The sequence below is a fragment of the Orcinus orca genome, chromosome 3 (assembly GCF_937001465.1).
Source record: "Orcinus orca chromosome 3, mOrcOrc1.1, whole genome shotgun sequence".
Classification (NCBI taxonomy): domain Eukaryota; kingdom Metazoa; phylum Chordata; class Mammalia; order Artiodactyla; family Delphinidae; genus Orcinus; species Orcinus orca.
This window is the reverse complement of record NC_064561.1, coordinates 93,072,945-93,086,572: the sequence shown is the minus strand read 5'-3', so window position 1 is coordinate 93,086,572 and position 13,628 is coordinate 93,072,945. Positions and strand designations below refer to the sequence as shown.

Genomic DNA, 13,628 nt, shown 5'->3' with positions numbered 1-13,628 from the left:
CTATTACCATTTTCTTAATTGTTTTTGGGTTTGTTATTGTAGGTCTTTTCCTTCTCTTTTGTTTCCTGCCTAGAGAAGTTCCTTCAGCATTTGTCGTAAAGGTGGTTTGGTCATGCTGAATTCTTTTACCTTTTGCTTGTCTGTAAAGGTTTTAATTTCTCTATCGAATCTGAATGAGATCCTTGCCAGGTAGAGTAATCTTGGTTGTAGGTTTTTCCCTTTCATCTCTTTAAATATGTCTTGCCACTACCTTCTGGCTTGCAGAGTTTCTGCTGAAAGATCAGCTGTTAACCTTATGGGGGTTCCCTTGTATGTTACTTGTATTTTCCTTGCTGCTTTTAATATTTTTTCTTTGTGTTTAATTTTTGATAGTTTGATTAATATGTATCTTGGTGTGTTTCTCCTTGGATTTATCCTGTATGGGACTCTCTGTGCTTCCTGGACTTGATTGACTATTTCCTTTCCCGTATTAGGGAAGTTTTCAACTATAATCTCTTCAAATATTTTCTCAATCCCTTTCTTTTTCTCTTCTTCTTCTGGGATCCCTATAATTCGAATGTTGGTGCATTTAATGTTGTCCCAGAAGTCTCTGAGAGTGTCCTCAATTCTTTTCATTCTTTTTTCTTTATTCTGTTCTGTGGTTGTTATTTCCACTATTGTATCTTCTAGGTCACTTATCCATTCTTCTGCCTCAGTTATTCTGCTATTAATTCCTTCTAGAGAATTTTAAATTTTATTTTTTGCATTGTTCATCATTGTTTGTTTGTTCTTTAGTTCTTCTAGGTCCTTGTTAAATGTTTCTTGTATTTTCTCCATTGTATTTCCAATATTTGGGGTCATCTTTACTATCATTACTCTGAATTCCTTTTCAGGTAGACTGCCTATTTCATCTTCATTTGTTTGTTCTGGTGGGTTTTTACCTTGCTCCTTCATCTTCTGTGTGTTTCACTGTCTTCTCATTTTGCTTAACTTACTGTGTTTGTGGTCTCCTTTTCGCAGGCTGCAGGTTCTTAGTTCCTGTTATTTTTGGTGTTTGCCCCCAGTGGCTAAGGCTGGTTCAGTGGGTTGTGTAGGCTTCCTGGTGGAGGGGACTAGTGCCTGTGTTCTGGTGGATGAGGCTGGATCTTGTCTTTCTGGTGGGCAGGACCACCTCTGGTGGTGTGTTTTGGGGTGTCTGTGACCTTATTATCATTTTAGGCAGCCTTTCTGCTAATGGGTGCGTTTGTGTCCTATCTTGCTAGTTGTTTGGCACAGGGTGTCCAGCACTGTAGCTTGCTGGTTGTTGAGTGGAGCTGGGTCTTAGCATTGAGATGGAGATCTCTGGGAGAGCTTTCGCCATTTGATATTACATGGAGCCAGGAGGTCTCTGGTGGACCAGTGTCCTGAACTTGGCTCTCCCACCTCAGAGGCACAGATCTGACATCTGGTCGGAGCACCAAGACTCTGTCAGCCACGTGCCTCAGAGGAGAAGGGAGAAAAAGGAAAGAAAGAAAGGAAGGAAGGGAGGGAGGGCAGGAGGGAGTGAGAAAATAAAAAGAAATAAAGTTATTAAAATAAAAAAATTTTAAAATATCCAAAATTTAAAGAAAGGAATAAAAAAAAGAAAGAAGGAAGAGAGCAACCAAAGCAAAAAACAAATCCACCAGTGATAACAAGCACTAAACACTATACTAAAAAACACCCCAAAAAACAGACAAACAGAACCCTAGGACAAATGGTAAAAGCAAAGCTATACAGACAAAATCACACAAAGAAGCATACACATACACACTCACAAAAAAGGGAAAAAGGGGAAAAATAAATCTAAATATATATTTAAAAAAAGAAGAGCGCAACCAAATCAATAAACAAGTCTACCAGTGATAATAAACTGTAAATACTAAACCAAGGTAAACATAAAACCAGAAACCAGTCAGTTGCATATAGCAAACCCTAAGTGTACAGTTGCTTCCAAAGTCCACCTCCTCAATTTTGGGATGATTCGTTGTCTATTCAGGTATTCCACAGATGCAGGGTACATCAGGTTGATTGTGGAGATTTAATCTGCTGCTCCTAAGGCTGCTGGGAGAAATTTCCCTTTCTCTTCTTTGTTTGCACAGCTCCGGGGGTTCAGCTTTGGATTGCATGCACCTCTCTATGTAGGTCGCCTGAGGGTATCTTTTCTTCGCTCAGACAGGACGGGGTTAAAGTAGCAGCTGATTAGGGGGCTCTGGCTCACTCAGGCTGGGGGGAGGGAGGGGTACGGTATGCGGGGTGAGCCTGTGGCCTGCAGAGGCCAGCGTGACGTTGCACCAGCCTGAGGTGCCCCGTGTGTTCTCCCGGGCAAGTTGTCCCTGGATCATGGGACCCTGGCAGTGGCGGGCTGCACAGTCTCCCAGGAGGGTAGGTGTGGATAGTGACCTGTGCTGGCACACAGGCTTCTTGGTGGCTGCAGCAGCACCCTTAGCGTCTCATGCCCGTCTCTGGGGTCCGCGCTGATAGCCATGGCTCGCAGCCGTCTCCGGAGCTCGTCTAGGTGGTGCTCTTAATTCCCTCTCCTCGCACACCCCGAAACAGTGGTCTCTTGCCTCTTAGGCAGGTCCAGAGTTTTTTCCGGACTCCCTCCCGGCTAGCCGTGGTGCACTAACCCACTTCAGGCTGTGTTCATGCAGCCAACCCCAGTCCTCTCCCTGAGATCTGACCTCTGAAACCCGAGCCTCAGCTCCCAGCCCCGCCTGTCCTGGTGGGTTAGCAGACAAGCCTCTCGGGCTGGTGAGTGCTGGTCGGCACCGATCCTCTGTGTGGGAATCTCTCTGCTTTGCCCTCTGCACCCCTGTTGCTGCGCTCTCCTCCGTGCCTCCGAAGCTTCCCCCTCCGCCACCTGCAGTCTCTGCCCGCGAAGGGGCTACCTAGTGTGTGGAAACTTTTCCTCCTTCACAGCTCCCTCCCTGAGGTGCAGGTCCCATCCCTATTCTTTTGTCTCTGTTTTTTCTTTTTTCTTTTGCCCTACCCAGGTACGTGGGGAGTTTCTTGCCTTTTGGGAGGTCTGATGTCTTCTGCCAGCATTCGGTAGGTGTTCTGTAGGAGTTGTTCCACATGTAGATGTATTTCTGATGTATTTGTGGGGAGGAAGGCGATCTCCGTGTCTTACTCCTCTGCCATCTTGAAGGTCTCCCTTCACCCAATTTAGATTTAAGTGATCGCTAAGTTTTCTTCTGTCTCTGCAATCCTATGATTCAGTTCACAAGAGACATCATCTTTAAAGCCTGGGTATAAATTCAGCCATGGTATCTTAAGCCTCTAAGATCTCAGTATCCAGAACACCAAAAACCCTGTTAGAATGCAATGAGAATATTTGTATGTTGGTGACAGAACGGAAAGTTAAGTATAATAAAGTGCTTTTCCTTAGAAGTACATATATGTTTGTTTAATTTCCTTTATGTTCCCAGAATTGCTCCATGTCGTGGTGGTTAAGAGGATTATAAAGAGTGGCTATAGAGAAAGATGTCGGCAAAAAGCCCAAAATTCTGTTTCTGAGGGCAGATTATCTTCTTTCTGCCTTACTGGACTATGGACTACAAGTACAAAGATGTAGTCCAGTAATAATGAAGGAGAATTGCATATGTAATAAATTGGAGGGTAGCAATAACATATTATTTCAGGCTTCTGGCACTATTATTTTCGCAACTCAGCACATTTCCTATTCTTTTCTACTCCTTTAGTGCAGACTGCTTCCTCTCTTCACACAGGGATCAGCACAAGAACTAATAGGGGCTTCCCTGGTGGTGCAGTGGTTAAGAATCCACCTGCCAATGCAGGGGACACAGGTTCGATCCCTGGTCCAGGAAAATCCCACATGCCGTGGAGCACCTACGCCTGTGTGCCACAACTACTGAGCCTGCACTCTAGAGCCTGTGAGCCACAACTACTGAGCCAGGCAACTACTGAAGCCAGCGCACCCTAGGGCCTGCGTGCTGCAACTACTGAACCCGTGTGCTGCAACTACTGAAGCCTGCACGCCTAGAGCCCATGCTCTGCAACAAGAGAAGCCGCCACAGTAAGAAGCCTGTGCACTGCAACGAAGAGTAGCCTCTGCTCACCGCAACTAGAGAAAGCCTGCACACAGCAATGAAGACCCAGCGGAGTCAAAAAAGAAACTCATAGGGTCCGAGAGCTCCGTTTACCTGGCTATTGTGGTTGGTTCAGATATGACACATGACCCAAGCAAGGCCAGTGAGAGCCCTTGTCTAGGACTTTGCTATAGTGGAGTCAGTAGGGAAAACTGCTTTTGCTTCTGTGTTCCTGGAACTGGAAGGGTATCTGTGTCTCCAGCAGGATAGCCCAGGCTCGCTCACATGGTTGTTGTAGGTTTCCAAGAGAGTGAGTGGCACATGAGGTCCTCTCAAGGCCCGGACTAGGCACTGGTACTTCACTACTTCTGCTGCATCCTATTGGCCAAAGTACAAGGCCAGCCCTGACTCAGAGAACGAGGAAATAGTTTTAATGGGAGGAGTTGGAAGCCAAAGGGAATAAGTATAGGCAGGCATGGAAAAATGGGACCATAACTCATTTACTAAAAAAATTATTATGTACATATACTTCAAAAGTTAAGAAATTTCCTCAAGGTCACATGGCTAATAAGCGTTAGAGACAGGATTTGAGCCTTAATCTCCTGACTGAAAATCTCACTCTTTCAGTATTTCTCTCTAGTCTTGTTGATTGATCTATGTAGTCCAGATGTCACAACTTAATTAGTTTCTAAAGCCCTGTTCTTAGATCACTTTTGAATGACTTGTAAGTTATTATGATGAGTTCTTTATTATAGTAAAGGTATTAACTGTCCATGAATTGGTTTTTCTTGAGCCATACTTATAAGCATTTTTATTCATATTCATATCCACAACAAAAGGAAGTTCATATTTTTATCTTGCATCACAGCTATGATTTGAAATACCAGGTGTTATTTGTAGGAGAATAGATAAAATAACTTGTAGTATGTAGCAAATTCTTAAATGATACTTAGAGGTAGTGAGGAAACAATGAGTTCAGGCAAGTGGGAAGGTGGAAGATGCTGAGAGCTATAAAAAGAGAAGAAGCCTGTCAACAAACAGAAGAAAGAGACAGTGGACCTCAATCCTGTAGGATTCTGAGGAGAGTAGTGGTGGTAGTGGCTATCATTTAAGCTGAGGAATCTTATAGCCTAGGGTGAAAGTCTCCATGCATATTCCAGGGATAGCTCTCTCCAAGGATCCTCAAAAGGATAGGTTATGGGGAGCAGAGGCAGGCACACAGAGCCTGGTATTGCACTCTAAGACTCAGATGCCCCATATTGTGCCTCTACCAAAATAATTTAGCTCAAACCCTCTGTGAATGCCTAGCTTAAAAGTCTGGGTATTATAATTCTTCCTCTAGAACAGTCCTAAGGGTGTTGGGGGAAAGGGATGGCCACATAGGCAACTTTATCTCATGAAATTCAGTGATTAAAATGCACAATTGGGGCTTCCCTGGTGGCGCAGTGGTTGAGAGTCTGCCTGCCGATGCAGGGGACACGGGTTCGTGCCCCGGTCGGGGAGGATCCCACATGCCGCGGAGCGGCTGGGCCCGTGAGCCATGGCCGCTGAGCCTGCGCGTCCGGAGCCTGTGCTCCGCAGCGGGAGGGGCCGCGAAAGGAATATTAGGAAGGTATAGAAACAAACAGATTGTGGAAAATGAAAGGAGACAACTGTCAGAAACTTTCTTTCTGCAATTGAAGTAAGGGCTTCTCCCAGAAGGTAGCACTAGTGATTAGAACTGAACACTTGTGAACATTTCAGAGATCATTTGGTTTGAGGTAGGTTGACTGGAACTCACACCTGGGATATAAACATGAGAAAGGGAGTGTTCAAATGGTTCAAATGCGACAGGGGTAGGTGAAGGAGGACAAGTAAGAAGACATCTCTGGATTGGTGAGAAAAGCAGATGGTTTTATGCCTTAGAAGCTGGCTAATAGGGGAAAAGGTCATATATATAGTTTTTAAACATCATAGTAGCCTATATGTTCACCTTCTTTTCATTACATTGGTAAACATGCCAATTTAACACAAGAATAGGTTCTGATTTTAGAATCTGGTGGTCAGGAAATGATGGGGTATCAAAAGAACTGTAGCATGTTCTCCTCGGAGCGAACAAGACAGGGATTACACTCTCCCTGATGAGCTTTCTAAGTGACTTTTTAAAGGAGGTTTGTGCATTCTGTGTTTAGAAGCACAGAGAACCTTGGAATGGAGAATCAGTTTTCCCTCTTGTCTCTTAGTCTGCATCCTGGCAATGGATGACTCTACCTAAGTCAGAGAAATTTGGCCTGCAGTCAAGGCTGGATCCCAGGGCTGTGGGACCTGACGTTCCTGTACCCCAGGTCTGAGATTTTGTCTGTATCAGATTGCCATCTGATTGCAGACTCTTTCCCTTACACTAAAAGGTGCAGGGTTCTAACTACGAGAGTGAGAATTCTGTATAAGCCTGAAATCACTTTTCAACATGAACCATTTGAGATAATAGATCACATTTTACGATATTAAGGAAAATAACCCAAGGAAATTAAAAGAAAACAGATCCATGGCCATTAGATAGGACTGTCTCAGAAAGAAGACCAAAAAACCAAAAAACACGTTCAAGTAGGGCAACTTCATATAATCATTTTAAGCTTTTAAATCACAAGTCTGAGCTGTAGGAATGTCTTTGTTGATAAATGCAGAGGAAGGATCAGCCATTGGAACCATTTATCTTGCATTTGTTCAAAGCACTGAATAAATTACAGCAAAATTTTTAGAGTTTGGAATTTTACTGTGATGTGACAAGTACTCAAAATCAAAGATTTGTTGAATTTGCAAGTAATATATATATATTTTACAGTGATTGACCCTTCTTCTAAATCTGTAATTTAAAAGGGGAGGGGGGATACCGCTGGCGGGATCCGCGTTTCCAAGAGTGAGGGCTGCTTGGCTGGTCAAGGCGGCCACCGGCTGGAGCCATGACCCCGAACCTGCGCACCGCGCTCATTTTCGGCTGCTTCATCTCCCTGATTGGCGCCGCCTTCTACCCCATCTACTTCCGGCCCCTAATGCGGCTGGAGGAATACCAGAAGGAACAAGCCATAAATCGAGCTGGTATTGTCCAAGAAGACGTGCAGCCACCAGGGTTAAAAGTGTGGTCGGATCCATTTGGCAGGAAATGAAAAGGCTATCACCACCTCTGATTATGAAAGTAGACAGAGTCTTCATGCTTTCAGTTCTGCAGCAAGTACAGTAAATCACCTGGCTAAAGAACGATGGCTGGAGAAGAAAACTCTAGAAGGCTGTAAAGAAGAGTAGTGTGCACCAGGATTAATTCCCTTCTTAAGTATCAAAAGAACCCTGAAACAAATCACACCATTACGAAGGTTTTCATGATTTGGTTTCCTTTCTAAAAATGAAGCTTTCTCACCCAGCTGCATTTGGAGGTGATCTACTTATTATTCAGTCTCTACCCCTTACCCACCTGAGCTTCAATATGAATACAAGCAACCAGTAGACTTGGGAAGATCCTAGTCTGTTTTGCCATCTTCCAAATAAGAAGTTTCAGTGAAAAACCACCATATTGAGCAGCCTCATAGGGCTCTTTGAAAATGTTGAAGTTGATAAAACTCTTTGAGGACAAGGTACATTGTACTCTTTAAGAATAAAGAGTTCAACTCAACTATCTCATTGGGAGGGTTGCTGCATTTTGAAAAATAAATAACTATGAAGCAAATCAAACTAAATGGGTATGCATGCCTAGTAGAAATCATGTTGAATTAACTGAGTGAAAATATGTATATTAAAATGATTTCTTTTTACTTCAAAAAAAATAAAATAAAAGGGGAGGGGTCTTCCCTAGTGGTACAGTGGTTAAGAATCCACCTGCCAATGCAGGGGACACGGGTTCAAGCCCTGGTCCGGGAAGATCCCACATGCTGCGGAGCAACGAATCCCGTGCGCCCCAACTACTGAGCCTGCGCTCTAGAGCCCACGAGCTACAACTACTGAGCCCACACACCACAACTCCTGAAGCCCATGCGCCTAGAGCCTGTGCTCTGCAGCAAGAGAAGCCACCACAATGAGAAGCCCACGCACTGCAACGAAGAGTAGCCCCCGCTCGCCGCAACTAGAGGAAGCCCACACGCAACAACGAAGACCTGACACAGCCAAAAATAATAAATAAAATTTAAAAAATAAAAATAAAAGGGGAGGAAAAGTAACCAAACAAAGCAATTTCACATTCTTCACTTCCAAGTTCTGGTTGAAGGTATTTGAAAGATCAGGATGGTGTTCCGTCTCTGGTGATTTAGACATGTTTTCAAAACCAAAAGTAATCCAAGAGTATTGTTATTAATATACGTGTTATTCTTCACAAATTTATAGATAACAGCTACCACCAATTTTGCTGGCTACATAGGGATATCTGTCTCTGGATGCTTCTTTTTATGGTTTCATTCTCTGAATATTTATGTCATAAGCCAAGTTTGCTAAACTATTTTATTAAGTACGCTTCTTATTTTGGAATAATTTTATGTGTATAGAAAATTTACAAAGAGTGTGTAGCAAGTTCTCATATACACTTCACCCATCTTCCCCTAATGTTTAACATCTGTAAGTGGGTGGAATCTTGGCCTGCAAAATATATGTCCACATCCCAACCTCCAGAATCTGTGAATGTGACCTTATTTGGAGAAAGAGTCTTTGCTGATGTAATTAAATTGAGGATTTTAAGATGAGATTGTTCTAGATTATCTGAATGGGCCTTAAATCCAATGACAGAGATCCTTATAAAAGACACAAAGAGGAGAAACATATAGAGAGAAGAGGACAGGGCTTGTTTTTTCACCAATATTCCTTTTTGGACCTAGGATCTAATCCAGAGTACCACATTGCATTAGTTGTCATGTCTCTCTGGTCTCCTCTGGTCTGTGACAGTTTCATAGTCCTTCTTTGTTTTTCATGATCTTGATAGTCTTGAGCAGCACTGGTCAGATATTTTGTAGAATATCCCCCACTATGGGTTTGTCTGCTATGTTTTTCATGATTAGACTGGGTTATGAGTTCTGGGCAAGAATACCACAGGGTTGTAGTGCCCCTTTCATTACATCATAAGGGATATATATATACCCACATGACTTACCCCTGCTGATGTTCATCTTGACCACTTAGGTGTGGTAGAGTTTTCCAGGTTTCTCCATTGTGAAGGCACTATTTTCCCTTTCCGTACTCTATTCTTTGGAAATAAGTCTTTAAGTCCAGCCCACACTCAAGAGAGAGATTAAGCTATACCTCCTTGGAGTGTGGGGAGGATAGTATGTATTAGAATTTTTCTGTAAGAAATATGCTTTCCTTCCTCCCTTTCTTCAATCCTTTATTTATATCAGTATCAATATATATATATTTATTTTATAATCCAATTCTACATTATGATCTAATACAACATTATTTTTTTTCCCCAAATTATTCTAGCTTTTCTGGGTCTTATTTTTATTATTATTTTTATTACATTGTATGGTATTAATTTAAGCTTTCTTTTTGTTCCTTGGTCCATAAGCTATCTGTTGCCACATAACAAATTACCCCTAAGCTTAGTTGCTTAAAACAACAAACATTATTATCTTAGGGTTTCTATGGGTCAGCAATCTGGCTGTGACTTAACTGTGTGCCTCTGGACCCTCACAAGTCTGCAATCAAGGTGTAAGTTGGATCTGTAATCTTCTGAAGCCTCAACTGGGGAGGATCTGCTTTCCCATGCTGACACACATGTTGTTGGTAGCCCTCAGGTCCTTGCTAACTGTTGCATGTAGCCATAAGCTCCTTGCCATATAAGCAAGAACCAGTCATAGACAGCTCACAACATGGCAGCTGGCTTCCCTCAAAGCAAGAGACTGAGAGAGGGTGCGCAAGAGGGAAACTGTAGTCTTTTTGTAACCTCATCTTGCAAGTGACAGTCTGTCACTTTTGCCCACATTCAAGGGGAGGGGATAATAGAATGGCATGAATATGAGGAGGTGGAATCCCTGAGGGCCATTTTAGAGGCTGCCCACCACACCCAGTGTTGCACTCTTGTAGTCACTCACTTTACTTCACTAGAATGGACAGAAGGAGAAGAGAAGGGGGAAGCTTTGAAAAACAAAACCCCAGTGGATTAAATGTTTTGCTTGCAATGATTTTCAACATCGTGTCACATACTACATGGTATCTACCTCCTATTATTGGTCATTTGCGCATTTATTTATTCATTCATTTAGGAGTATATGACATGTAACTTCAAATCCATTGTGACATTTCTGATCCCAGGATGTGGTCTGTCTGAAGTCTTTGGAAAACCTTTTTTTCTTAATTAGATAGCACCTGTGTGCTTATAGGTCATTTAAGCCCAAACACCACAGTCCCATTTCCACCAGGTGTCATGTGAGCAGAAGTGGAACAATTATTAATTGTAATTGAAGCTAAATGTAATTACTTTTATAACCTTGAGTTCACATTGAATTCATAAACACTTCATAATGAAACTAGGGAATTATGAAGAATTACTGAAAATAACACCAGTAATTCTTCCATTTGAACTCAATTCATCTTTAGATCCATAACCTTTAAATAAAATCATTTATTTGTGTCTTCTAGTTAAAAAAAAATTCATGCTCCCTGCAGAACACTTGACAATGAAGAAAAGCCCAAAGGAAAACAACAAAACCACTCCAAACTTTATAGCATAGTGTTAACATTTTGATGCATAGAATTTCCACATTATTTTATACATATTTATGTATACATATATTTAACACGATTGGTATCAAATCTGTAGAATATTTAGAAATGTATTCTGAATATTTTCCTAACTAAATCATTATTTTAGCAAGGATCCACTTGGCTTACCATTATTGTCACTGAAATACCTATGCATGTGAGTTTCTGCTCTGTGGACACCTCTGCACTCATCCAGTAAACATCTGTTAACTGCTTACTATTGGCCAGGCAGTGTGTTGATGGCACATGATAGAGAGCCTAGCGCAGTGGAGAGCACCTGCCAGGGATTTGGAAAACTCAATATTTCTTCCAGTTCTGCTACTAATTGTCTCATGTCGTTGGACAGATAAAAACCAATAGCTAACATATATTGAACATTCATTATAAGCTAGCTACTGTTCAAAACCATTCATTTACACTCTTCACTTATTAAGTTTAATCACAACAGCTCAACAATGTAGATACTATTATAACCATACTCATTTTGTAGAGGGAAAGATTGAGGCCAGAGAGGTTAAGGAATGTACCCAAACTCACATAGCTAGTAGGTAGTGAAGGCAGGATTTAACCCTTGTAGCTGATTCCAGAGGTTATGTTCTTAATCACTACTGTATACATTTTTTTTTTCTTTTTGTGGTACGCGGGCCTCTCACTGTTGTGGCCTCTCCCATTGTGGAGCATAGGCTGCAGACGCGCAGGTTCAGCGGCCATGGCTCACAGGCCCAGCCGCTCCACGGCATGTGGTATCCTCCCGGTCCGGGGCACGAACCCATGTCCCCTGCATCGGCAGGCGGACTCTCAACCACTGTGCTACCAGGGAAGCCCTACTGTATACTTTTGAAGTGACTATGAGCCCTCTGGGCCTTAGTTTCCTCATTGGAAAAATATATGAGTTGTCCTAAAAGTAGATGGTCCCCTATGTCCTCTGCTTGTTTGCATGTATAATAGCATTTTATCATATGCATAATTAACTTACTCAACTTCAAAATTTCCTCAAATGAAGAAAGCAGGAGATTGGTTCAAAATGGCAGAGTAGAAGGACCTGCTCTCGCTCCCTCTTGCGAGAGCACTGAAATCACAACTAACTGCTGAACAGTCATTGACAAGAAGACACTGGAACTCACCAAAAAAGATACCCCACATTCAAAGACAAAGGAGAAGCCACAATGAGACGGTAGGAGGAGCGCGATCACAATAAAATCAAATCCCATAACTGCTGGGTGGGTGACTCACAAACTGGAGAACACTTATACCACAGAAGTCCGCCCACTGCAGTGAAGGTTCTGAGCCCCACGTCAGGCTTCCCAACCTGGGGGTCCGGCAACAGGAGGAGGAATTCCTAGAGAATCAGACTTTGAAGGATAGCAGGATTTGATTGCAGGACTTTGACAGAACTGGAGGAAATGGAGACTCCACTCTTGGAGGGCACACACAAAGTAGTGTGCACATCGGACCCAGGGGAAGGAGCACTGACCCCAGGGGAGACTGAACCAGACCTACCTGCTACTGTTGGAGGGTCTCCTGCAGAGGCGGGGGTGGCTGTGGCTCACCATGAGGACAAGGGCACTGGCAGCAGAAGTTCTGGGAAGCACTTCCTTGGTGTGAACCCTCCCAGAGTCTGCCATTAGCCCCACCAAAGAGACTGTAGGTACCAGTGCTGGGTAACCTCAAGCCAAACAACCAACAGGGAGGGAACCCAGCCCCACCCATCAGCAGACAAGCAGATTAAAGTTTTACTGAGCTCTGCCACCAAAGCAACAGCAAGCTCTACCCACCACCAGTCCCTCCCATCAGGACACTTGCACAAGCTTCTTAGATAGCCTCATCCACCAGAGGGCAGACAGCAGAAGCAAGAAGAACTACGATCCTGCAACCTGTGGAACAAAAAACACATTCACAGAAAGATAGAAAAAATGAAAAGGCAGAGGGCTATGTATTAGATGAAGGAACAAGATAAAACCCCAGAAAAACAACTAAATGAAGTGGAGTTAGGCAACCTTCCAGAAAATGAATTCAGAATAATGATAGTGAAGATGATCCAGGACCTTGGAAAAAAATGGAGGCAAAGATCGAGAAGATGCAAGAAATGTTTAACAAAGACCTAGTAGAATTAAAGAACAAACACCTAGAAAAATTGAAGAACAAAAAACAGATGAACAATACAATAACTGAAATGAAAAGTACACTAGAAGGACTCAATAGCAAAATAACTGAGGCAGAACGGTTAAGTGACCTGGAAGACAGAATGGTAGGATTCACTGCTGCAGAACACAATAAAGAAAAAAGAACGAAAAGAAATGAAGACAGCCTAAGAGACCTCTGGGACAACATTAAATGCAACAACATTTGCATTATAGGGGTCCCACAAGGAGAAGAGAGAGAGAAAGAACCCAAGAAAATATTTGAAGAGATTATAGTCGAAAACTTCCCTAACATGGGAAAGGAAATAGCCACCGAAATCCAGGAAGCACAGAGAGTCCCAGGCAGGATAAACCCAAGGAGAAACACTCCGAGACACATAGTAATCAAATTGACAAAAATTAAAGACAAAGAAAAATTATTAAAATCAATAAGGGAAAAACAACAAGTAACATACAAGGGAACTCCCACAAGGTTAACAGCTGATTTCACAGCAGAAACTCTACAAGCCAGAAGGGAGGGGCATGACATATTTAAAGTGAGGAAAGGGAAGAACCTACAACCAAGATTACTCTACCCAGCAAGGATCTCATTCAGATTCGATGGAGAAATCAAAAGCTTTACAGACAAGCAAAAGCTAAGAGAATTCAGCACCACCAAACCAGCTCTACAACAAATGCTAAAGGAACTTCTCTAATTTGGAAATACAAGAGAAGCAAAGGACCT

At 42.7% G+C, this 13,628-nt stretch overlaps 2 protein-coding genes across 2 annotated transcripts in view; both read left to right on the top strand.

The window, feature by feature from the left end:
• Positions 1 to 13,628, top strand: part of EPB41L4A (erythrocyte membrane protein band 4.1 like 4A) — a 365,694-nt gene that overhangs the window by 288,230 nt on the left and 63,836 nt on the right. The window lies entirely within an intron of this gene.
• Positions 6,913 to 7,834, top strand: LOC101276745 (small integral membrane protein 20). The gene has a single exon (XM_004267457.4). It carries the CDS (start codon positions 6,989 to 6,991, stop codon positions 7,190 to 7,192), a length of 204 nt encoding a protein of 67 aa, XP_004267505.1. The 5' UTR covers positions 6,913 to 6,988; the 3' UTR covers positions 7,193 to 7,834.